Source organism: Rhinolophus sinicus, linkage group LG10 (genome assembly GCF_036562045.2).
Source record: "Rhinolophus sinicus isolate RSC01 linkage group LG10, ASM3656204v1, whole genome shotgun sequence".
In the NCBI taxonomy this organism is placed as follows: domain Eukaryota; kingdom Metazoa; phylum Chordata; class Mammalia; order Chiroptera; family Rhinolophidae; genus Rhinolophus; species Rhinolophus sinicus.
The window spans coordinates 28,192,354-28,216,810 of record NC_133759.1 but is presented as its reverse complement, the minus strand read 5'-3'; the positions used below and the strand labels follow the sequence as shown (position 1 = coordinate 28,216,810).

At 36.1% G+C, this 24,457-nt stretch overlaps 1 protein-coding gene across 9 annotated transcripts in view; it reads right to left on the bottom strand.

Annotated features, from left to right (window-relative positions):
• Positions 1-24,457, bottom strand: part of SATB1 (SATB homeobox 1) — a 97,442-nt gene that overhangs the window by 50,229 nt on the left and 22,756 nt on the right. For all 9 annotated transcript variants that reach the window (XM_074312791.1, XM_019726015.2, XM_074312792.1 and 6 more), the window contains 4 exons: positions 23,254-23,488; positions 19,320-19,496; positions 18,424-18,550; positions 17,538-17,661 (listed from right to left, as the gene is read on the bottom strand). In XM_074312791.1, coding sequence (XP_074168892.1) covers positions 17,538-17,661; positions 18,424-18,550; positions 19,320-19,496; positions 23,254-23,464 — 639 coding nt within the window. In that variant the 5' untranslated portion in view covers positions 23,465-23,488. The remainder of the gene's footprint in view (positions 1-17,537; positions 17,662-18,423; positions 18,551-19,319; positions 19,497-23,253; positions 23,489-24,457) is intronic.

The window sequence follows — 24,457 nt, the reverse complement described above, 5'->3', positions numbered from 1 at the left end:
AATTCACAGTTATTTGGAACCATACCACCCATATTCTCGAGTCGCAGCTAAGTTAATTTCCAACTGAGTCTTAGGAACAATTCAACTTTGGAGCTCCAATCTATCCCGTTCCTATGGTGCAGAAACCTCAGAACTTACATTTCAGACTTCCGTTGGTCTAGGGTGAATTAGTTTACAGAAGGCAGCATTGTTTGGGAGGCAGTGAACAACCAGAAAAGCCAGTTTGGGGACAAAAATACTTTTAGACATTATCTTCTTTTAGCTACTTTAAGTCTCATTTGGTTATTACGGATTCTCCTGACATCTATTATCAGTGTTAATTTTGTAATATGAATACATTCCCATAATATGTAAACCTTGAAGAACTTCCAGTGAAGGATAAGCTAGAGTTGCATTATTTATGTAAAACACGGCTATCTTTCCTAAGAGGCGTTGTGACATCTATTTTTTTTTGACACTTTCTACTTTATAGTCCTTTTCCCACTTTATTTCTCTAAAAAGACATTCTTAATGGGCTCATGATGCCCTGCCATTAATCCAGTAGCTTGCAATTTTACTAAGAGCCTTCTTCCTCAGTCCAGAGTACAAAAAGATACTTAGCAAGGTTGCCAGAACCAGAGCCAGAAGATTACCTGATCCAGTTAACAATCTGTCAGCTTCAATCACCCTTACTCTATTGTAATAATGGATCAATAAAGTCAGACACTAATAAAACTATTGAGATCGCTGATGGATAACGGTGATTCTGAAAATGGATGACAGTTGATGTTCTTCCACTTTGGTCCAATTTTTAAAAAATTATTACTCTTACACCTAGACATTCTGGCACTTTCTTAAATGTTAATATAATAGTACATATAAATTTTAGATGTAGCTTAAGTCTTAATTTTCTGAAATGTTTGGAATATCTAAATTTTGCTGAGGTTTCTGACAAATATCCAGTCTACTTCAGTTTGCCATTAGTTCTATATATCATATTTGCTCTTTATTGCACACCTGCTATGTGCCTGGTTGGTACTAGGAATACTAAGGCAGATAAGACACACCCTCTGCCTATAGGAATGTACCGTCTATTAGGAAGACAAATATGTAAACAGATCATCTCAATTTAATGTGAATCAGTACACCAACGGTGAGCAAAATATATGGGGGTAGGAGGGAGAATACATAGTGTAGGAAACAAAAGTCTGAAATATTTTCATAAAACTAGAGCCCATATGTAATAGTGCTATGTAGTTCATTACCATCCATATGTGAAAAATAATATCCATATGTGCATCATCAAAGCTTCCCTTGCCCTTGCTTAATCCTAAATTGGTAGGCTCTGTCCTTAAGTGTCTTTCTGAATGCTCTCTACTCTGTCAAGTGGTGTGTGCTTGGACAACTCTGATTAATGTAAATACGAGCCTAAGCAAGACATAAATAAAAAGGCTAACCCTACAGGTAACGATGCATGCCAAAGCAGCTTTTTAGATGATCTATCTTCCTGTGCTTTTGGGGGCCTAGTAAATATTCCATAATTCAGGTAACTTGGGGTCACTTCAACTTTTATTGGAATAATATGCAATACATTTCATATGTACCCATTGCAAGATGCTTTCTTTTCTTCCTCCTGTGATAAAATCCTTATTGAAATCTTAGCATGGCATCTGACTACACTAGTGAATTTCAAGGGCAGGGAAGAGAGGTTTCAGAATCTTATGGGGCCTGTGGCATTTGAAAAAATATTCAATACTGTGGTCTTAAATTTGGAAAATCATAAAGAAACACCTATTGTTTTGATAGTACAAATGACAAAAATTCAAAGTTGGTAATATTTTCCTAGGTAGCAGGGATGTACAGAGATACACGTTTTTAAGGATACAAGCTTGGGATTCTTATGTCAATCAAAAGGAGACATTAATTTAAAAAGATTACACATGGGCCAGCCCGGTGGCTCAGGTGGTTAGAGCGCCATGCTCCTAACTCCGAAGGTTGCCGGTTCGATTCCCATATAGGCCAGTAGGCTCTCAACCACAAGGTTCAATTCCTCGAGTCCCGCAAGGGATGGTGGGCTCTGTCCCCTGCAACTAAGATTGAACACAGCACCTTGAGCTGAGCTGCCTCTTGGATGGCCCAATTGGTTGGAGCGCGGGCTGTCAACCAGAGGGTTGCCAGTTCGATTCCTCGACTCCCGCAAGGGATGGTGGGCAGCGCCCCCTGCAACTAAAAATTGAACACAGCACCTTGAGCTGAGCTGCCGCTGAGCTCCCAGATGGCTCAGTCGGTTGGAACGCATCTTCTCAACCACAAGGTTGCCGGTTTCGACTCCTGCAAGGGATGGTGGGCTGTGCCCCCTGCAACTAGCAACGGCAACTGGACCTGGAACTGAGTTACGTCCTCCACAACTAAGATTGAAAGGACAACAACTTGACTCGGAAAAAAGGCCTGGAAGTACACACTGTTCCCCAATAAAGTCCTGTTCCCCTTCCCCAATAAAATCTTAAAAAAAAAAAAGAAAAGATTACACATGGCTGTGAGTTCATGCAGGTCTGGGTTCCATATTCTTTTCCAGCCCAAATGCCTGGCATATATTACATAAACACTAAATGTTCATTTGATGAACAGAATCAACTAAATCTGCATTTATGTCTAAGATGTGCCACAGACTGGTCATGTGACCCTAGTCAAATTGCCTATTCTATCACAACTCCCATCCTAAATGGCAAAGATAGTGGCACTCACCCCATGGGGTTATTCTGAGAATCTATTCATTCCAGGATTATTTTTTCACTCATTCAGCATGTATTTACTGAAATCCTACTATGTGCCAAGCACTGGGCAAGTCACTACAAAAATGACTTAATGAGACATACTATCTGCCCTTGGACAGACAATAAATAAAATAATGAGTGTGATGAAATCTGCACAGTGCCTGGAACATACCATGTGTGGACCTAAGAGATGTTAATTACTATGACAAGCCAACCCTCTGCTACCATCTCCTCATTGGGCTTTTACTGTATGATCACCTTTCAGGTCAAAAGACTACGCTGCAAATAACAGAAAGGTATCAGATCAAATTTTCAAATGATATATTTTAAGTCAAATACATTTTCTTATGAAGAATGAAAAGTGTACTAATTAAATTATTAAGTTACAAGTCAGGTCAAGGGGTAACAAGGGAAAACACCAAGGAAAAAGAGTATTTCTACTTGTTGCAATATTCCAATTGGGTGGCTATCTTCTAAAGTTGGCCTGTATTTGGTAGCTGACATCAAGACGACACACATCACTTCCCTCACTTGGATGATTGAGCAGTGCCCTCTCCCATCTCTAGCTAACAGCTGCTCATCTCTGAGGATATATTTCAGGTATCTCTACTTCTGCCTTTCCTGACTCCCCAAACATCTCACATATAGTACCACTATGGCACTTGTCATGCTGTTGATTTTTTACTGGACAGTGAGCCTTGGGTCTTATCTCCAAATAGTGGGCACTCATCACAGCGCTGGGCACATATTAGATGACCAATAAAAGGGCACTAAAATAAGCCATTACTGAGGCTACCAAAAAACCCTTTCTTTCTTTTTCTCTTAAAGGTCAAAGGTAAATGGCAGCTTAATTGTCAATGAATCTTTTAAATCCATCACTTTTAGTCACAATAAAACTCATAGTTTAAAAATCCTATTAATTTGCAAGAGATCCCTTCCCAGGTTTTTCAAAATGCATCCACACAGATGTCTCAGAAGTCACAGTTGCTCAGTAGTTATGTCATTCCAGTTCACTTGTTGGTGCCTGTTCATTTGAGCTCTCCAAAGCACTTTAGAAAGACACAACTGGTATCACAAGTTTTCCTACTCAGTGGCCAGTCTACGTAAAACATCAATGCTCAGGGAATAAAGTAATCAGGCTGACAAAACTCAGTCAGCTTAAATCCCAAGTTCAAATGCTACGCACAACACCAAACACTGAATAGGCCACAGCTCCCAGCGCTGGGAAATAGAATTTGAAAGGCAGCAGAAATTGGCTATGGGTCTCATAACCCCAGTGTGACACGGTACTCTCATCCTAGGAGCCAAGTTGTAAGCTTTTCTAAGATCCATAAAGCACATGTCTGCTCCCTATGAGGAGCTTTGGTTCTTTCTGGGAGTCTGCTGAAGTTCCGATCTGAAAGAATGCCATCTTCACAGAAACCCCGGCACTCTAGAATACCATCTGCCACAGGCTGAGCTTCCTTTTCAGCCAAATACATTATTTATAACCTTTCTAATTGTGAAAAGGTAAGGGTGGAATTTTTCTAAAGCCTGACTTAGATGCAGTTAGAACATTCTGAACCTTTGCTCTAAAATACTGCAGGTCTCTAAAACTGAAAAACAAAAAAAAAAAACAAAAAAACCCAGAAGGAATTGGTGGAGGTTACATAATTTTTAAAAATGTTATATCCTTTCAAACCTCTGCTAGAATAGGACATACTCTGTAGGTATATATTTATAACAGATTCAGAAACTAAAGAAAGATGGTTTTATTTTTCTACCTGGTCATTTTAGTGGCCAACGAAGAGGTTTGGAGAAAGGTGAGGCCTTCTGAAAAAAAGGTTCATCAATTGGGAAAAGGCAGTGATCTGATTACCTTAAAATTGCTTTGTTGTGCCTTTAACAACAACAAAAAAAACCCACCCCAAAACAATGCTAATCAGGTTATTCAATCATTTAAACCAAAACTGTTCATGCTTTTCTGCCAAATCAACCAACCACAGCAAAATCTGTTATCTCTGATTGCTCAGCTTCCAGTCAAAAAACAGTTAACCCCCACTATACCAAAAGTTTTCCCAAATACCCTCAATGCTCTGCAAGCTCATGGGGAATAAAGAGAAAGCCATGTCATCTTTAAAGGGCAACTGGAGTTCGGTACCATATTTGCATATTACAATACACTCTAATAAACTAAACAGCCTGTACCGGAAGCTAGCAGCTCCCTAGCATTTCATGGAATCTCCAAACTGGCATTTTGTGCACTATTTTTTTTTTTTTTTTTTTTTAAACAAGACTGTGATACCATGATCAAAACTTACTAAAGACTTGCTGTTGGTTTAACTGAGGTAGGAGAAGGTAGCAAGAAAATCTACAAAATGGTGGTTCACCCATGTTTAAAGCTTTCAGGCTCCATCAGCAGAGAGGGCAAAGGCTACAACATCTTATTTACACAATTATCTAAATACGATTAAACAGCTGATGGACAAATATTAAACTGGAAAATGTATAGTCATTTCAGCTTAATGTAATCCTCTTTCTGTAAACACCCAAGATTATTTTTTTCAACCAGAACAGTCCTGACATCTCATAAGCCTAAGGGTGAATAGCAAGAGATTGTTTTTGATAGTTATAAATATTCAAAAGACATGCAGACCATCTGCTTTCATAATACAGGTAAAGCAAGACTGAAATGGTGACTGCTGTATAAAAATGATTCTTTTAACAAAGTCTTCCTCTCCTCGAAAACTATAAAGACAGATGTCAAAAACTGTTTACACAGAGCAATCAGGAGCGTGCAAAATGTAATATTCCTTTTACACACAGTGCTTGCTAAAGAGATTTTTTTTTTTCTTTTTCTTCCCATCTGTGTGTTGCAACACATTTCTACAAGTTAAAAACATTTTTTTTCAAACAGAGATCTCATGAATACCCAAAAACATGCTATCTGGTTTCTGAATGCTAATTAATTTCAACTAAGGAATCTGAATATCTTTTTCTGTAGGAAGAAATATATGTTTTGAATTGGAATACTCTAGAGAGGCAGCAAGAGAAATAATCTTGCACAGGTTTAATTCTATAAGGCGATTTTCATGGTTCTAGCTTGTCTATAATATATGTATCGGTTATACCCATGCTTTAAATGAAAGCACATCACTTCTAATGTCTTTGGCATAAAATCTAAAATAACTCTTTTTTGAAATAAATGTCCGCACATGCAAAATATATATACAGAAACCTTTAACTTCTCAGTTGATGCAGAGTGATGCATAAAGCCTTAGAGTTAATTTTCAGAACTGGAACACTAATCTTGACAGTAACCTTTTTATGTATTGTATTAATGGCACAGAGGCATTAAGCACCTTTTTTGTAATTTTCAATAAAATGAGCATTTACTGAACAATCTGTCAAACTGCTGGCTCTCTATTCTTTTACATTTTTATTTTGTGGGAAGTGCAACTTCATACACTCTGATGTCTTTCTCCACATTCTATCTGCCTATGGCCTGAATTTTTCCAGCAGTTTTTTTGTATGCATGTGGAAAACTCGAAGGTCAAACTTTAATTTCAGATCAGATGGAATCAACGCCACATTCAAATACAATTTTAATAGGGATTCTCAGGAACTGGGGTTTTCTTTTAATCCCAAAGGATATCAACTACTGCAAACAAGCTCTAAAAGGCGTCATATGAGATGGTGACATGGAAGGAATTTGTTGAAAATTAACAGGTAGTTCCCATCTGGTATTTGGGGGTGGGAAGGAAGGGAAATGGGCTTCAATTTATGAGAAGCAAATGGCAGGATTTCTAAGTGTAATATTCTGTTTGTGCATGCTAGCTTATGTTCCCAAATCTTTCCCTCTGGATCCTCTATTGCTTTCTAAGCTATTCTCTTGGGAGATACAACTGGGGCATATTCAGAATCTCAATTTGTTGAGAAGAGACTAATCACTTCTAAATTTTACTTAAACTCCAATTGTCATAGTTATAGCTCTTGCCATCTTGATCAATCCCAGTGACTGAAAACGGCATTTTTCACACAAAGTAACCCTATAAGGGTTACTAAAATGTGCTAAAAATGGAAACTCAGTACAAAGCTCTAAAGGAATACAAAAGGAAGCACAAAGAGAACACATCCAATTTGGTTTTAATTGTCTTAGTACATCTCCTAAAAATGCAAATGTGATCATTTCAAACCCAAATTTTATTTAATTATTTAAATACGCAATTCATAGTTTTTAAAGAAAATGTTGGTTTACAGTTCATATGACTTTTCCACATAATTAAAGTAATTTTACGTAAGAACTAGATAATATCTTTTGACCAGATTCTCTATCTAGTCCTTTTGTATAAACACCTATCTAGATCTTTCTTACTACACAGAAACCCTCTTACTCAAATCAATTGAGTATGTTAGTAAAGAGCTTAAATTAGAAAATATTAGTTAAAAGGTGTAGTAGTATTAAGAGTATGTACTATTTCAAATTAACTACACATAGAAGCTTACGTTGGTTCATTTGCAATATGAAGGGAATTGAACTAGATAATCTCCAAAGTCCCTTCTAGCAGCTTTAACATTCTATGAAATCTACATGTCTTCCCAAAAAGATGTCCTATGGTGTCTCCTTTAGTGACTAAAGAAGATTCCGTTGTGATACACATCATCCATTGTCAGGCACTCATTGTGTAAACGTCCCCAACTATATTTTTAGGATATTTCAAGTCCCTTGGTATCTTGCTTATGATTATTAAAAATATACTCATCATTAAGTTAAACATTATGCTACTCCACATAGGATTTTCACAAATTTTTTATTAGGTAAATTGAAATCCAGTGATTTTGATTTTATAACAAGATTGTTTCCTAAAATTCTAAATCTGTATCAACTTGGACAATGTTTGCTGACTCTTTTTCTGATGGCTCCTCTGGGGTTAAATCTCCCATCCTCCATGGAGATTAAAATTTCTAGCATCTGCTTAGAAACAGCAGAAAAAAGATACCAAGTTTGTATCAAATTCTATGGGTCCTAACTAGAGCCTATTAAAATTTTTTAAGCGACAGAGTGGAAAAAAGAAAAAAAAACTGAAGTAGTTTGAACAATCCGTTTTTCCAAAAGTATATGCTAGAATTAGGATCTATAACTCTTCACAGATTCTATATTCCTTATTTGCATCCCTTCTTTACATGAACACTATTAGATTTTATGCCATACTGTCTAAAAATTGGGGAGAAAAAGACAGTCTGGTTTTTAGCTTTTGATGGGACCACGGAACTCTCTTTTGGAATCTCATGAAACCTATGGAAACTCGACCCACATATGCTCTCCAAAGTGACTTATAATTTCAGGATCTGCACAAACCCATAGAAGCCACAGGTTTTGTGGACCCCACTCAGGTCTGATCCAAAATTTCACAGGAGACTAAGGAGGCTAAATCATGTCCTTGATTTCTAAGTTTTATTATTAGCTGTTAGTCAAGCCTTCCCAATGATTTAAATATAAATCATTGTTACCTCTGAACTCCTAGGTCATAGAGAAAAAAACAAATTAATCTGAATCATCTCTAGCAAGATTATGAAACTGCTTCACAGTTTAGGAAAATGCCATATACTGGTGAGTAAAATCTTTAGAAGTTATGGTGAAATGGTAAAAATGTATTGAACAGGTTATATGTCATGAAATAATGAGCCCCTTCCATAAGTGGAGGTTTGTGGTCCAAGCTGGGCTGTGCTCGGTGGACACACCAAGTCCCTGAAGCCCATTCTGGAATGGCTGAACAGTTATCTACACTTGCAGCTCTCTCTAAATTCAGGTGATTCTGGACCTTTATACAGCTGACTTTTACACATTATATGTTTATAGCCCTAAACAGTCTCCAGTGCCAAATGTAGACTTCAGAACATCAATTGAGTAATGGACATTGTGAGCTCACATGGGCTGGTACTATTAGCATTTCTGTGTTGGCAGCGTCAGCATCTTTGTCTATCCATCATTTGACCCTGTTATTGAAATTTCCCCTCTTTATTTTATTTTTAAATATGAGAAATAGACAAATGGAACTAAGAAAAGTTAGTAAAGATATTTTACTAACTAAAAGGGATTTGAGATTCAGTAAAAAAATAAAATGTGAATTTCAAATATAACACAATTGAGACAAAAATGAACAGTATTAGCCACACTGAAATACATGTTCGATTATGGAAGAAAAATTTTAAATGTGCATAGAAATATGTTGCTAAAGATTGTGCTTAATAGTGATGTATAATTAGGTCTTTTATAGCTTTCTTTTTTTTAGATCTCTGGGTCCCTTGTATCCCCAAGACTATTATTCTGCTTACAAACATATAAGTTTTATATATATATTCAAGAACATTAAAATATAAGTAAAACTATGAAACAGTTTGTATCTTAGAAAAAATTCAGAAATCATTTGCTCTTGATTAGGCAAATTAAAAATTCAGAATTAAGTTTAATAGGAAAAATATTTTGTAAGGTAAGATACTATAGATAAGAGTATATATAAAATGTTACTAATAAAACCACTGGCATAGTTTATTGGTTCATAAAATTAACATGATGAAAATCCTATGAGGATATTTCAATTTTACAAATATTCCTGAGATCCTACTCTGTGTGCCAGCATCTCTGACTATGATGATGAATAAAACTTAGTCCCTTTGCTCCAGTCAATTACAGAGTACATGGAGAGCCTAGTTAGTCCACAGATAATTTCAAAACAATGTGGAAAGTACTATGATGGGTGCATAAAGGGAGAACAGAGCCTTGAGTGTGAGGAGTGGGAGTGGAGGGAAGTTAAAGGAAAGGACACTGGGAAAAACTCACATCAAACGACAGTCTCACAAGACATCTTTATCCTCTTCGACACTGTCTAGTCTAAGGTCCCATATTTGCTTAACTTGCAAATGTGCGTATTTAAAGCACAAGGCTTGAGTCTTCCCCTACTTCCATTTTAAAATATATCCGAACTTTGTAATGATTCTGTGGGCAATGCTAAAGGTGTCTCTTAAAGGTGAGAACGAGTTATAACACAATCCTCTGATTTTTTCCCCAAATGAAAAGTTTTGGGTTACTTCCATAAAAAGTGAAACTTACATCAAAATCTTCTGTGTAGCAGCAAAGTTTCTTAGATCATACAGCACCCACAAGTACAACTTCAAACTCTTGATGCCCACATCTTAGAAAAACAACTAACGTTACTCCACACTTTAGAACTGAATGCTATTCTAAACGTTTTGCAAGTATTAACTCATATAATTCTAATAACAACCCTGAAAAAGCAGTACTATTATCTTCCTACTTTATAGATGAAGAAACTGAGACACGGACAGTCAGGGCCCAAGCTTACAGAGCTGGTAATGACAGCTCACATTCTTGACCCTCAGGTAATGAGTGCTACTATGGTAGTTCACTACTCAAAATGATGGCAAAGAGCAATGACACATAAAGACTCACATAAAAAGTAACAAAATGAAATTGCTGAAAAAATATATTGCTTCAAGAAATAGTTCCATTAAGAACTAAAAAGAAAACAAAGCTCTGTCCTATGTTAACATAACTCAGGAGTTTCAATACATTTTGGAAAATACCTATTTGTGAAGTTTCAAATAGTGAATACTTGTTTCGGTTAGCTCCACATTTGCTGGATTGACAGTAAAATGGGACAAGCCTAGGACAGCTGGTGATACCCAATGATGGAGTAACCTGTCTTGTCATCTAGATAAGAATGTGATCTCAAATGATGCTAACAATTAAAGCTTTACTCTTTCTTAACTTTCACATATCATCTGACTTGCATCTTTAACCTCTCTGAGTAAACTAAATCAGATTAGCAGTTTTGTGGGAAAATATTGCAATACAAAATAATATTTAAAAAAAAAAAAAAAAGAAAGTCTGAGAGTAAAAAGGAGAGAAAGAAAGAGACCATTAAAGGAAGTCAGCCACCCTCTCTGCAATGAGGAATTCTGCAACCTTATGAATTGTCCATGAGGAAACTCCAGCACCCCATAATAATATTGTATATTAGAACACAATACAATCTTATATTTCTGTAGCGCCCCTCATACAAGCATCCCAGGGTGCTTTACAATCATTATGAGTTAAAATTAAAACTGAAGCACATACAATTCCTAATAGAATCATTTTAAAAATGCTAAACAGAACAAATAACTTTTAAGTCTAGATTTAAAAGTCCCAACAGCCAGAGCGTTCCTTACTTCAATTGGCAATGAGCTGCAGAGCCCCGGGCTGAGGCGCTCTCCTGATATGTTAAAGGCTCTCTTATGTTTTTTATGCTCAGAGCATGTTATGATCAAGCAGATTCCAATGAAAGGGGGAAAAAATGGGTGCCTCTATCTGTTTGTTTTGATTATTCTGAATTTAGGGTTTTTTTTTTTGTTTGTTTATGAGTTTGTATGTGGCCCAAACCTGACATGAAATAAAGCAGATTTTAAAAAGCGATCCCAGATAAAGCCCAACTTGAAATTTAAATAGTAACTGTGAAAAAAAAGACACTGACCATTGTCACCCCAATAAATTTAATTTAAAAAAAGACACTGAAAAAGCACTCTAAAACTAGCCCTGTTTTAGCAAGAAAATCAGATTGATTAGCATGATTTGGTTAACTTACAACAAAATTAGAAAATAGCATTGAATAGGCTTTTGTCCAGGCCATGTCTACTCCTAAGCCTTGGCAGTATTTATTATTCTGAAAATCAGAAAAAAATAGGGGAAATGTTCTCATGATATGTTAATTTTCCTTGCATTAGTGATTTCTGAGGTCAAAGGAAACTTGTTCATACCTAAAACAAAGCATAGGTAAAAATCTATTAAGTGAAAGTGAAGTACGTACACATTGTTCAGCCCTCCTTAAATTGGCATGGCTTAAACTTTTATGTTGTACTACTGTGAAAAAATAGTGGCCATAAAATATTTGAAATCAATCCATTTTAAGTTAGATGCTTTGTTAAGTTTGGCTTTTTTGATTTAATGTAGCTAAAAGATTATAGAAAACTCATGTCAAGCTACAGTAAAATTTTTGTGTATCTAAACTGGCTAAAAATTAGCCTGCTATATGAAATTCAAAAAAGAAAAACCTGCAATTTAGAGGACAATTCTATGGTAGATTCCATACATTACAACATGAACACGGAGCAGATTATCTCACTAAGTTGAAAAAGGAACTAGAATGAAGTAAAATGGTTCAAAAAAGGAGGCAGAAAAACATTATTTGGCGTAAGTTGAGCAATTCACACAACTACCCACATAAGACTGTTTTTTTTCCATTTCCTTTATGTGTCTCACCATTAATACGATTGTTGGAAAGTGGTAATAAAATCCAATTAGTATCAAGCACTTCAGTGCCTGGGTAAGTGGACATTCATAATCTGGTATTCTCATGGTCAGTAGGGTAAGGAGTGGGAAAAGCGTTGTAATTTAAAAAAAAGAAAGAATACATGATATTCCTCAAAATACATGATAATTAACAAAATTTGTAATATTAGACGAGGAAAGAAGGGGCAAGAACAAAATCATACAAGCACACCTCAAACAGGAAACTTCCTATTTTTAAATGGAGCTGACAGTTATGTCCTCATCCATCATATCAGGCTAGGGGATGACTAAGGTCTACACTTTCAAAGAGACTCAAAAAATTCAACTTCCCACTGTTTCCAATGCAAATGCCTAACACTATCTTGTGGGTTCAAAACACTGGGCTATTAGCTCAATTACATTAGGTTGGTACAAAAGTCATTGTGGTTTAAAAGGTTAAAAATAATTGCAAAAACCGCAATTACTTTTGCACCAACCTAATACCTACTGATCCAGAAGGATGTGAGGATGGGGGATACAAGTAACTGCCACAGAGCTGTTCCATTCAAACCTTTTGGAACCTCCCAAATACCAGATTATTCCAGAAGTCAGTTTCCCTGGTCTACAACACACCCTCTTGTGCTCTACATTAGGGACATGAGATGACGGTACTGTTAAAGCAAGTCAGTGTACAAAATACAAAATCAAAGATACAAAAACAAAACACAAATATGAAAGAAAAACGTCAGTAGTGAGAATAGGAAATTATCAGTAGTTCAGAGAAATGTAAGTATTTTATAAAGCACATCGAATTAGTTTGAGAATGCCTTAAAAAAAGTTCCTTTATCTATATATGTGACCAAGTAGGGTACATGGTTAAGCTCTCAGGCTCCAGGTATGAACTCTTGCCCCTCTACTTTACTAGCTATGTTAAGTGTGGGCACTCACTTGAACATTCAATGCCTCAGGTTCCTGAACTGAAAATGGGGATATAAAACTATATAACACTTAGGGTCACAGAAACGCTCTTGATACGCCAAAAGCACTAAACGAAAGTTAACTATTATTACTTCAACTATTAAGATGTAGCATACTTATTACTATATTGGAAATAGGAGTCTGCAGTCACACAGCAGACTGTCAATACATATTTTTTTAATGAATAAATATGTGAATATGTGAATAAATGTCATGCTAGATTTTCATGAGAAATACAATATGTGAATATTGATGCTGCATATTGCCTTGAAAATGTGATTATTAATGCTTACTAAAAAACTTTTAAAAATGTCATTTCAGTCCGAAAATTATGAATGATGGCACAAAGTGCAGTTAAAACAATATATACCTATAACATAACAGGGCTTTTAAAATTGTTGCTCCAGTGTTATCTATAATCAGACTGAAAACCAAGTGAACACAGAGGTTTATTAAATGTCTATGGAAATGAACGTCAAATTTCAGAGAATCAGCCTGGTTAAATGCTAAGCTTCAGGAGGGCAGGATTGTTTACTTTTTTATTTGTTTGGCCAATGCATAATGAAAACGCTGGCATATATTAGATCCTGAAATGCTGGCAAGAAAAGGAAAACCAAAAGATCGTTTTTCTCAATATCACTTCTAATGAAATGTTCAAATTTCAATTCATTTTATACAGCTTTTGCTATCATAAAAATGAAAATGACAATTTGTACTTACTTTATGAAGGACTTGGGCTTGGAGCTTACTTTTCCCCAGGTGAGAAACAGAAAACAATGAAGTAGAAAACAATCCAGTCCCTTCAAAATGTGAAAGTTGTGATGTGAGTGTGATTGTGTGTGAGTGTGTGTATGCATGCATGATAGGGACAGGTAGTAAAAATGCACATATCAGATTAAAATCTCATAGGAAAATCTGACCTAAACATTTTTAGAAGGAAGACATTAGGCTGACAGAAGTAATAACTGACCTTTCACTTAAAATTAATCTATCCTGGTTGTGAATGTATATATTTTTAACCAGTGTTTAAGTTCAATTTCTAAAACTTCTGGGAAAAGTAGTATCAAAAAGAAATGTTTTATTGTAAATCAAAATGTTCCTTTTTTTAACTCCCAATTTACCTCCCGAATCCATGTTCTCGAAGTTCTTATGATCACAGGTTTTCTTGTCCCCAAGTCAGATTTTATTCTGTTGTCATTACTTGCAGTTCAGAATACAACAAACACCCAACCTATCTAACCACATCCACTGAAAAAAGCAAGCAACAACACAATACCCAACCTCAGATCTACTGAGCTAAGCGTTTCTTATGCCTTAGAACATTTTACAAAATAAACAAACACGTGGTACAAAAACTTCACAAATGGATGTCAGTCTATTTGGGCCAACTTATGATAGCAAAGCAGTACCAGAAATAAAGGTATGAGTTATAAATCAAACCACATGCACACTGATGGAATTCTTGCAGATTAAGAAAATCTTACAAATATTATCAAAGAAAACATTATTACACCAAAATGTAAGTATTCATTTTAAAATGAAAACTTACTTTAAAATTTATCATTGGGAAGGGACTTTTGGGTTCCATCACTAACCAGCATTTTGACTTTAATCTCTAGGGACACTGGCTCCTTCATCTGTCCAAGGAAAAACCAGGGAAAGATAACATCTTCTAGTTCTAAGATTCCAAGTCTGAACTGGACATCTGCTTACCAAGTGTAGGACAAACCTCCCAAGAGATTAAGGCTTGTCAGACACCACAGGCAAATTCCTGCTGGCTCCCCATTCCTCCCAGCCCTCTTGGCCTATATTCTGTAAAGGGAGACTACTGCCCACAGGGTGGACATTCTTCTGAGCATAGTACTAAGGGACCCTGGAGCTGTAATTGCTACTGAGCTCTTTTATCATATTAAACAACACAAAACCCTTAATATGCAGTAAAATGTGTGCGTTGACTGGTATGCTGAAAGTTCTCAAATGAATGAATCAAAACTCCATGGGGGTAAAAAAGTCTGAACTCTTAGCATTTCTTAGTGTTGGGTCCCATTTTGTATAATATTTATTCACTAGGTATTTTTCACCACAGCATCTTCATCACCTAATCTGAGCCACTGGAGAAAGAAAGAGCTCAGCATATATTTTGGGCTTAGAGACCTTTGAGAGCCTGCATTTCACGTTATTAGGTAAATGCATTTCAAGTTATTAGTTAAAGATTAATAACTTATGACAGAGAGGCAAATAAAGAACAAATAGAAAATAGTTCATTAGTAAGCCATTCCAAATTGAGTATCAGATTCATTCTACAGAAAGAAACAGAAAATGATGGAGCAGAATATAAAATAAGTCCCTCATTTAGAGCACAGGTTGCACTTTTTTATAATATTAAATATTAAATTAATTTCTAATATTTGATGCTACCACTAAAATATGCGTAATATTTTCAAAAGATTTTTTTTAAAGATAAGACCGCTGATGTTGAAGTTAACTGATGTTGAAGTTACAGGTGAGTTTCACCACTGCATGATTACAGAGGGGTCTCCAGCTACACCCAGCCACATATTCTTCTACAGGCTTCGCTAAAGAAATTCACCAATGTATGACTCCAAAACCAAGTCCTGAATTTCATTTTGTCATTTTGTTTAATGTTATAATTGCCTGTATTCAATTCATTTCCCATGATAACATTAAGTAAATTCACAATTATATTTATAAGCTACAGTGAGGTGGAGTTTATTGGCTGACTGTTGATGTCATTTAACAATTAGTTCTCACTGCCTATATCAATAAATACTTGTACTAGCATCCTCTTCTCCAGCTCACAGTAAATGCCTGAATTCACTTCCAAATCAATCGGACATTTAGAAACACAAGAATACATGAGATTCCTATCCTGGGTGTTTACACATATATTTTAACTCTGAATAAAACATTTTAAAAGTTAATTTCTATGATATTTCACATTTTCAAATGCTAGCAACCAAGTAACATATTATCTGAAGTTGTCTGTAAAACCCAAAGTCCCAGAGGTAAGAGTCACCTGCTTCATTATATCATCCTATTGATTTAACTGTGTTTAATTAATTTAAATTACTTTATTGGATGGTTATAAATTCACATCCTCTCTACTCCTAGGGTGAGCGAGGGAGGATAAAAGGAGATAAGCTAAAATGACAAAAAGAGTTTGCTCTGAATTTCAAGAAATTGGCACTTAATGCAGAGAACATTTTACCTGTGGCTATAGCTTACCTTAAAAGAATATAGAAAGCCATCATTAAATATAAACTTAATTCATTTGCTTCATTCCTATAATTGCTAACAAATATCAAAGCTGATGGTGTGTAATGCTGCAAACCTGAAATGCATGTAGTTTCCATGAAACAGTAGCACAAATTTCCACAAGCTTCCTTCCAAAGGTACCCAGTATCTTCACGAATATCATATTAGAAACACATTTTGAGACTATCTCAGTTGCAGGAATGTGCACAGTAGTCATACAGTTCAAGTGAGTGACAGACTAACATTCAGAATTACATTTTAAACTTGAATTAAAAGACAAAACTAAAAATTTAGTAAAACTCCAAATCACATTTGAATTATACTGTATCATGGAATGACCGTACAGTGGGTTTGGGCACCAAAGGATGGCATTTTAAACACATTTATGTAGTGACCACACAGGCAGCCCATTAAGAGTAGGTTCATAGTATCCTGTCTTTTTATTTGAAATCAGCTGAGCAGTATCAAAAATGATGTTTGGTTTTACATTTAGAAACAGGAGCAGTCTCTATCTAGAGTTTCAGTCGCCCTCCATCAAAATTCATTCTAAAAAAATCAAGCACAATAATAATAAATCTTTGTCTCATTTCAAAAATCCCTGATGGTATGATAGGCATCTCAAGAGGGGGGTTGGGGTGCAGGTAAACAATGCCCTAAAACTGGTGACAAAATCCTAATGAACAGTAACTACTCAACCATTAGTTACAGGAAAGAGATTTCTGTTCTTAGTTTTTAAATTGTTTTTACTAAATGCTCTCTTTTACATTGATTGATTTATTTTTTTGGTACTAAACCAAGTATCCGAAAACGCTACCCTTTTTTGATTCAGGCAGCATGGCGAAATTTTCTACGTTAACACTTACCCTGCCACTCACCAGAGGCTCCTGGAAGTTATACCACTTACTCTTCCTTTCAATAAGGGCACTCAGGAGAATGTAGCTTCCATGCTCAGAGCACTCAGGAAAGGAACTGAAAAACAAGCTAGCATAGGCTTCTGCTAAGCTGGTTTTCCTTTGCTCTTTTCCCCAAGGGAGAAAAAGTGTAAAGGCTCTGTTCAGAATGAATCAAGCATATTTTAAAAAGTCATCAGTGGTCAAGTCCCTTTGCATTTCTGGCAGATTCTTGATTCAGATACCAGTTGCTTTAGACTACAGAGCCCCATCAAACCTCAACTCAGGGCTGCCCATGATGTCTTATTATGTATTACATGCTATAGTAAGTACCTGTGAAAGGGGACACTCCTTGGCCAACGAACTCTGATTCATATCTTTCAGTAAGTCCTTCAGAGCATTCCTTACTGTGGTGTGCGACCATTGTTCAGGAGGCAAGTCTTCTAGTTTGGGGCAACTATTTGAGACATAGATTAGAAAGGGGATTATTACAAGATTGCATCCCGCTGCAAAACATTCCTTTAAGACAGACAGATTTCATTTTGCGCATCAAACAGATGCATCTGGAGATTGCTCTCGGTCTCCTGATTGTTCCGATTAGTTAATTACTTTATACAACACATCTGCTGTATCGATGCATGAATTATACATCAGCTGCCTGTGGTGGCGATTTTTTCATGTTACTTCTACCTTCCTGCTCTGATGCGCTTGGGAAGACAATTTAAGGTGTACTGCTTTCTCATGCGCCATCGTGAAATGCATTAACGTATTAACCATTTTCCTTTCATGACTCTGTTCATACGAATTAAAATGGTAAAAAATATATATATAAATAAATAAGATCGCGGCAGTAGTGAATAAGCCATTCTTTCACAAAATGTACACAGATGGCACTGTTCATGATATGCAAAAATATTTTTCTCTTAAGTAAACTTTATGTAAAATGCTTTCTTGTAATGCATCATTTAATTGACTAAATATAAAAAGTCTTGTCTTTTGATAACCTGCACAAACCTACAAATGGGGGGAGGGTACATTGCTTTTAAATTCTACCCTGAAGTTAGGAAAATAAAGCAGAAGGGGTTAGGTAACAAAATCAATTTGAATTAACACTTTTGAAACACAGAGAAAATAAAAATTAAAGGTTGACCAGACATGGCTTTATTTCAAAAGATCAGGTATGCAGAATGTTTTGCCCTAGAATGCTGTCCTGACTCACCTGTGTAACTGAATTTTCAATGTGACCACATGATACACGTCTTGAAGCATATCTGCTACCGTAGCATCAGGGGCATCTGTCACGTAAGACAGTGGAACTGGATTCCACTTTCCAACCTGGATTAGCCCTATTCCAGATAGAGAGAATATATCATCAAATATTTTACCCTTCAGATAATGTATCCAGTAGTGGTTCTTTTTTTTTTTTCATGGCCCCCACCACAAGCAATATTGTTATTTCTGTTTGAATGATTCCCTTCTCTCTAAAAGGCAGGTCAATGGAAATATTCACAGCTTAGCTTTCCAAATTGTGAAATTATGTAAATGACTGTAGGGTTGTTTATTATTTTGGAAATCAAACCCCATCAATAAAACCTATACATAGGCCCCATTTTCCTAACTTACAGGAAGTTCTAATAAGACATAGCTGAACCGGTTCTAAATGGCTTTACGATTTAGATAAGATTCTCTATTGCAAAGGGAATCAGCATTGAAAAATACTTTACAGCCCATAAAACCATCAGAAACAGAATAAAAGAAACAGAACTAGATATTCAGTCATAAATGCAAATTGACTCTCAACAGTCCATCTGCTCAAATACGCTCCTCACTTCCTTGTGGGTCCTCAGTGGAGCAGATTATTAAGGTCAATAAGCATACTAATGATTCAGCTGAAGTAATTTAAAAAAAAAAAATCTACCTCGACATTCCACACAAGCAAAATGCGTGTTAACTAAACCAAACTGAATTAAGGCAATTTTTTTAAAGCCATAGTCTATAAGGAACCAATGTAATATCTAAGCTACAGTTCTTTGAATAAAAATATCCAGTGCTTTCTCTGCAAGGTAAACAAAGGATGCCAAACAATTTTTCCAGCCCCACATACGCATTATTTACCTTTGGCCTGGGCAGCAGAGCTATGCGAATAACCCAGAGACAGCAATGCCATTTCAATCAGCTGGTTGAAAAGCATATCCTTTCTCACCAACACAAATTCCGCATGCTCCTCCTTGCAATCATATTCAATGGCGTTTTCATAATGTTCCACCACGCAAAAAACTGGTAGCATGGTTCCTATCAAAGAGACAGAGAAAAAGAGATGCAAACCAACAATCTTCAGAAATACAGTCTGGGGGGAGGAAAAACTAAGCCATGAAAATAAATCTTTACAACAGTGAGACTGTGTTTCCAAGGCAGACAGTGCACAGAAACACAGGCACGCACACACAAACATATATAGTCTTTCATTTTTTAAAGATGTAATAGGAACATTTAAATAGAACATAACTTGGTCCTATGGTAACTTGGGCTCTGCTTTAACTAAAACCAGTCAATGCAGAATTACATTTCTGATCAAATAATAATGCTGACGAGAGAGAAATAAGTGTCTTGTCTGATCTGTTGTGAGTGATGTACAGTGTGCAAACGTAACTCACTCTACTTGTCTTCAAAAGAACCACCTTCATGCTTTCTACATGCTTTTACCATTAAACTTCTCCTTTTGGTGTCCAAACAAATTATCTTTAACTAGAAAATTATTAGTCAAATAATAATTCTTTGAGGAATTCATTTTTCTTCCTTTCTAAAGATATGTATTCTAATGCTTCCATAAAAGAAACACAAAACTTAACCAAACTGATGCTCGAAATATATGATTTCAATGTGTGCATAATGGAGATAAATAAGATTTATTTTTATAGCTACTCATTTAATCTACCTGAGTAAAAATATATCCCAGTAACCATATGTCCTTAAAATGAACAATCTTTGTTATAGTAAATGGGATAAAAATGAGAGAGAAAAAAGGAAGCTGGCCTCATCATGACAGATTAGGATAAAGGAATCTGTATAGACTTGAAATGTGTTCTCTTTTTATTTACTTTAATTCAATGTAATAACTCAGTAGACAGATGATTAATAAGCGCAGGTCATACCACTGTTAGAATAGAGGCTTCTAGAAACTAAAATCATGGAATGCTGTAGTACTCAAGGTGTTTATGCAGTGTACTGTCAGACTTCCAATAACAAACGGAAAAGGGTTAAAAGCAGATGCATCTGAACTGTACTGTGGCAAACTGCCAGAAGGGTATCATCTTTAGCATAAATGATGACAAGGGTTACTTTAACAGGGCACCCAGGATCCCCAATTAGTCCTATAACATTAATGCCTCTATAAGCTCTGCCCTCTGGACTCGCAGAATCCTACCAACTTCTGAAAATGTCTAGTGCATGCCAACCAGAGCTAAAAAATCGGGATTTCCTGACACCAGAGATGCCCTTTAAAAATGCTCTATTTGCTTGTTTCTGCTGAACAGAAGCTGGTGGTAAAACAGCTATATATTTCTACATGTGCATCTTCACCAAAGCTTTAGTGAGCTGTTCATAAGAGATTCTAGCTCTGACAAAAAACAAACAAACAACAACAACAAAAAACCCTTTAGGTTTACTTAGAAAAGCTTGCAAACTCATTCGGAGGTACCCAACAGGCTAGGCATTAAAAAACAAGCCGCAGAGCTTGCCAATATTCTGATCATTCATTCAGCTCTTTTATACCAGAGAGAGAACCTGTCAGGGATCAGAAGACGACTTGGGGAGACCACAGCAAAAACAGCAATATGCAAACTGGTGATTTCTTCCTTGGCTTGGAGATACTTTGGCAAAATCTCCTAAGCAAATAAACAAAAACATTCAACCCCTTTTTCTTGAGTAGTGCTTTCTCATCTCAGCCACAATTTTTATCTAGCACCTGTCAAACAGAAACCATGCCCAAAAAATAAGGTTTGGAAAAACAAAAAAAAGCCACCACTAAAAGGCTTTAGTAATTTTGTTGTTTGAAGTAAGCAGAGAACCTTCTACAATTAAAAACTGCATTTTGAAAATAAGTCACTGTCAATGCAGTGCTTTAAGAAAAGAAATGCATTCGAGCAGGAAGTGAAATTACTGTACTTTGGTTTCTCCTCCTCCTGTCCTGATGTCTTCAAAGAGTTGGGTTAGTGCAACAAAAACATACGCATTGATTTTTCCTCTTATTGGATGATACAGACTTGCTCTATATATGCCGTTCCTTAGACCTCTGAAACAACTGGAGGTTTTTCAAACTGTTGAAATATATTGGATATATTTTAGACTTTACTTGGATGTATTTACCCTGTAGATAATTATGGTGGCTATTGCTAAAGTGACAATAGTATCATTTCAGTACAAATCTAGCTGCTAAATCTTCCAGCAAACTGTCACGGCCATCCTCCTGATACTGGGAGCAATGCTGAACAGGAGCCTTCCCTGAACTGTCTGATTATTTGTGCTTGCTTGTGTTTGGCGAGACTTCCAACTACAGCAACTTCATAACCTTCCAGCATTAAAAGGGGAGTGCACTGGTCACTGCTGAATGCTAAAAATACCACATGATTTAAACCTGGAGGCAGTCTTAGAAGCTTTTGCTGAAGGTTTATGAGCCTGTGTAAACAGCACGTCTGCCATAAGGAGCAGTGAAGTCTGTAGAATCCTTGTCTAAAACTGTCCTGGCATTAAAGTTTGCTGTGCAAATATCACATAATACCAGAGACAGCTGAAATCTCCTATTTAGGAATTTATGGAACTTATATGTTTGCAGGCGTCAGAAAGTCTTTTTTATAGAGCCCCAGTGCTTCACAGTACAATATTAATGCACTCTGTTTGAAAAGCCATAATAAATTATATTTTTAATGCTCTTACCCTGGCTTTCTTAAGATGCATACATTCTTGGCAAACAATCAATAAATAGGGTAATCATGAGTAGAGGCCAAAGAATTTGCTGAAGTGCTGTTTTTCCATTTTTAATAGATAAAGATCTAACAATACGGACTGCTGTGTCTGTTCATTTCAGGATCAATATATTCTTTGTTTTCGCCAAACCAAGGAAAAAATAAATGATTGTATGATAAATGTTATGCATCAAACACAATGAAATTCCTCTGCCTTCTAACTTTATCTACTTAATATTCTTGGTTGCTAAAAGATGGCATTTTTATCCTGTGCTTAGCAAATGTAAGGAAAATCTGAACCCCATACACAGTTATTCACAGACAAAATAAAGACCATTATGAGGCACACACATTACACCCAGTATAGGCACTGCCTTACATAAACAACAGTGTTGAACATGGTCAAACTTATGTTCAACTTAACCAATTCAATGTAAAATTGGTAGAAAGTAGTCACATTTACATATACCCCCTTTATAAACTTGCCTAAATATGCCCTTCTTTTATCAAAAATACCCAATTATAGCAAAATAAAAAACTAGAATCGTCAGGTTTTTTTTTTCACTGCTAGATAATAAATTTGCTCTTAAGAAAACACACCACACACACAAAAAAATGACATCAGAAAACTTTTACATCATATCATATATGATTTCCATTACCTCTGAAACTGCGTTACAACTAATCATCTCATGAAAAAGCTAGGGCGGTACTCAAACAATCTAAGTGTCTTATTCTTAATCAGGGTGAGTTTAAGCACTAACCACCTACATGTTCTCTACTACAGTAACACCTCCTCAATGGAAGCCTGGCATAACTAAGACCAGTATACTGAATTCAGCCCTTATCATCCAAAAATGTCCAATGATTCCAGTCGGTAGTAGAGTAAGATGCTCCACTCAGGCACAGAGCCTACACTTCAAAACGGAACTGCCACTGCAGCCAGGAATGGAACGAATTTCAGATCAGAAAGAGAATCAAGGAAAAGAACATACAACGACATGTTCTGCATCTCCACCCACACACAAAGTGGCCTTGGGTAGACACAGGGCTCACAGCTTTCCAGGATTTGGCTGGAAAGTATTTACCTTTCCTAAGGTTGGTTTTCATCAGATGGCCCGAGTGTTTTAAAGGCACTCCCTGCATTTTTGCACCTGTACTCCCAAGCCTTCCTCTTCCTAGCGGGCTCCCGTTCTGCTCCAGGCGGGCAATCTTGGCTGGTGGGCCCTTCGGATCGCTCACATTGTTAGACATTTCTGAATGTTCTTTCCCCTGAGTTGCCTCGTTCAAATGATCCATACTCAGTTACCCTCTAAAGATCACCTGCCAGAATTTAAAAAGAAGACATGTTACAATTGGGTGAGTGGGGTCGGTCTCTTTCTCTCTTTCTCTCTCCCCACCCCACCCCACCCCACCCCCACACACAATGTAACGTTTTACCCCGAGATAATCTCTCATCACAAATATAAGGTATTTGTAGGATTACCTAGCTAGATATATAATTCAGATATTACTATATTTCTACATAACAGTGTTATATTTCCACTCAAGTTAACTGAATAATTTGTGAAAACTGTACCAACACACATGAATAAAAGGTAATTTGTCACCCACCAACAAAACTAAGTGGGGGGAAATGGGCTTAATTTAAAACAAGAATTACTGCAAGCATACCTAGAAAAGAAAGTAACAAATTGTATTTATGTAGTCTCAATTTTAAAAAATTAGAAACTCATTACAGAACAGCAACACTTTAATCAAGAATGGAAAAGTTACCACACCCCAAAATATTATTTAAATTTGATGTATCCTTTTACATATAGCTTAATTTTTATGAGAAAAAATATACATACATAAATATATATGCACACATATACCACCTCAAAAGGTAGCAAACATCGCTTTTTAAATTCCCCACTGGCTTTGTAGGTTAATTTGTAGAAAAAGTTTTCTACTGTCAAAGTTTCAAGAGTTATGTGACCTGCTACAGATCTCGAGTCTTGGCTCAAATGTGTGATTGGGTCATTTCACCTCTAAGTAAATGGATAGAAGTGGAAGATTTCTTCAAATATCCCAGGTACTGAAGCATTATAACTCACATGTTTTGGAGTTAACATTTAGGAGTCCACTAGAAATATAATGCCAATTTATATAGCAAAAAACTTGAAAATACTTTGTGATATGCACATTGGATTCAAAAGCCAAACTGGCTTTAAAAAAAAAAACCAACCTTAATGATTTTGATAAAACCAGTGTTCAAAAATAACCTCAGTATGCAATAAAGTCCACATC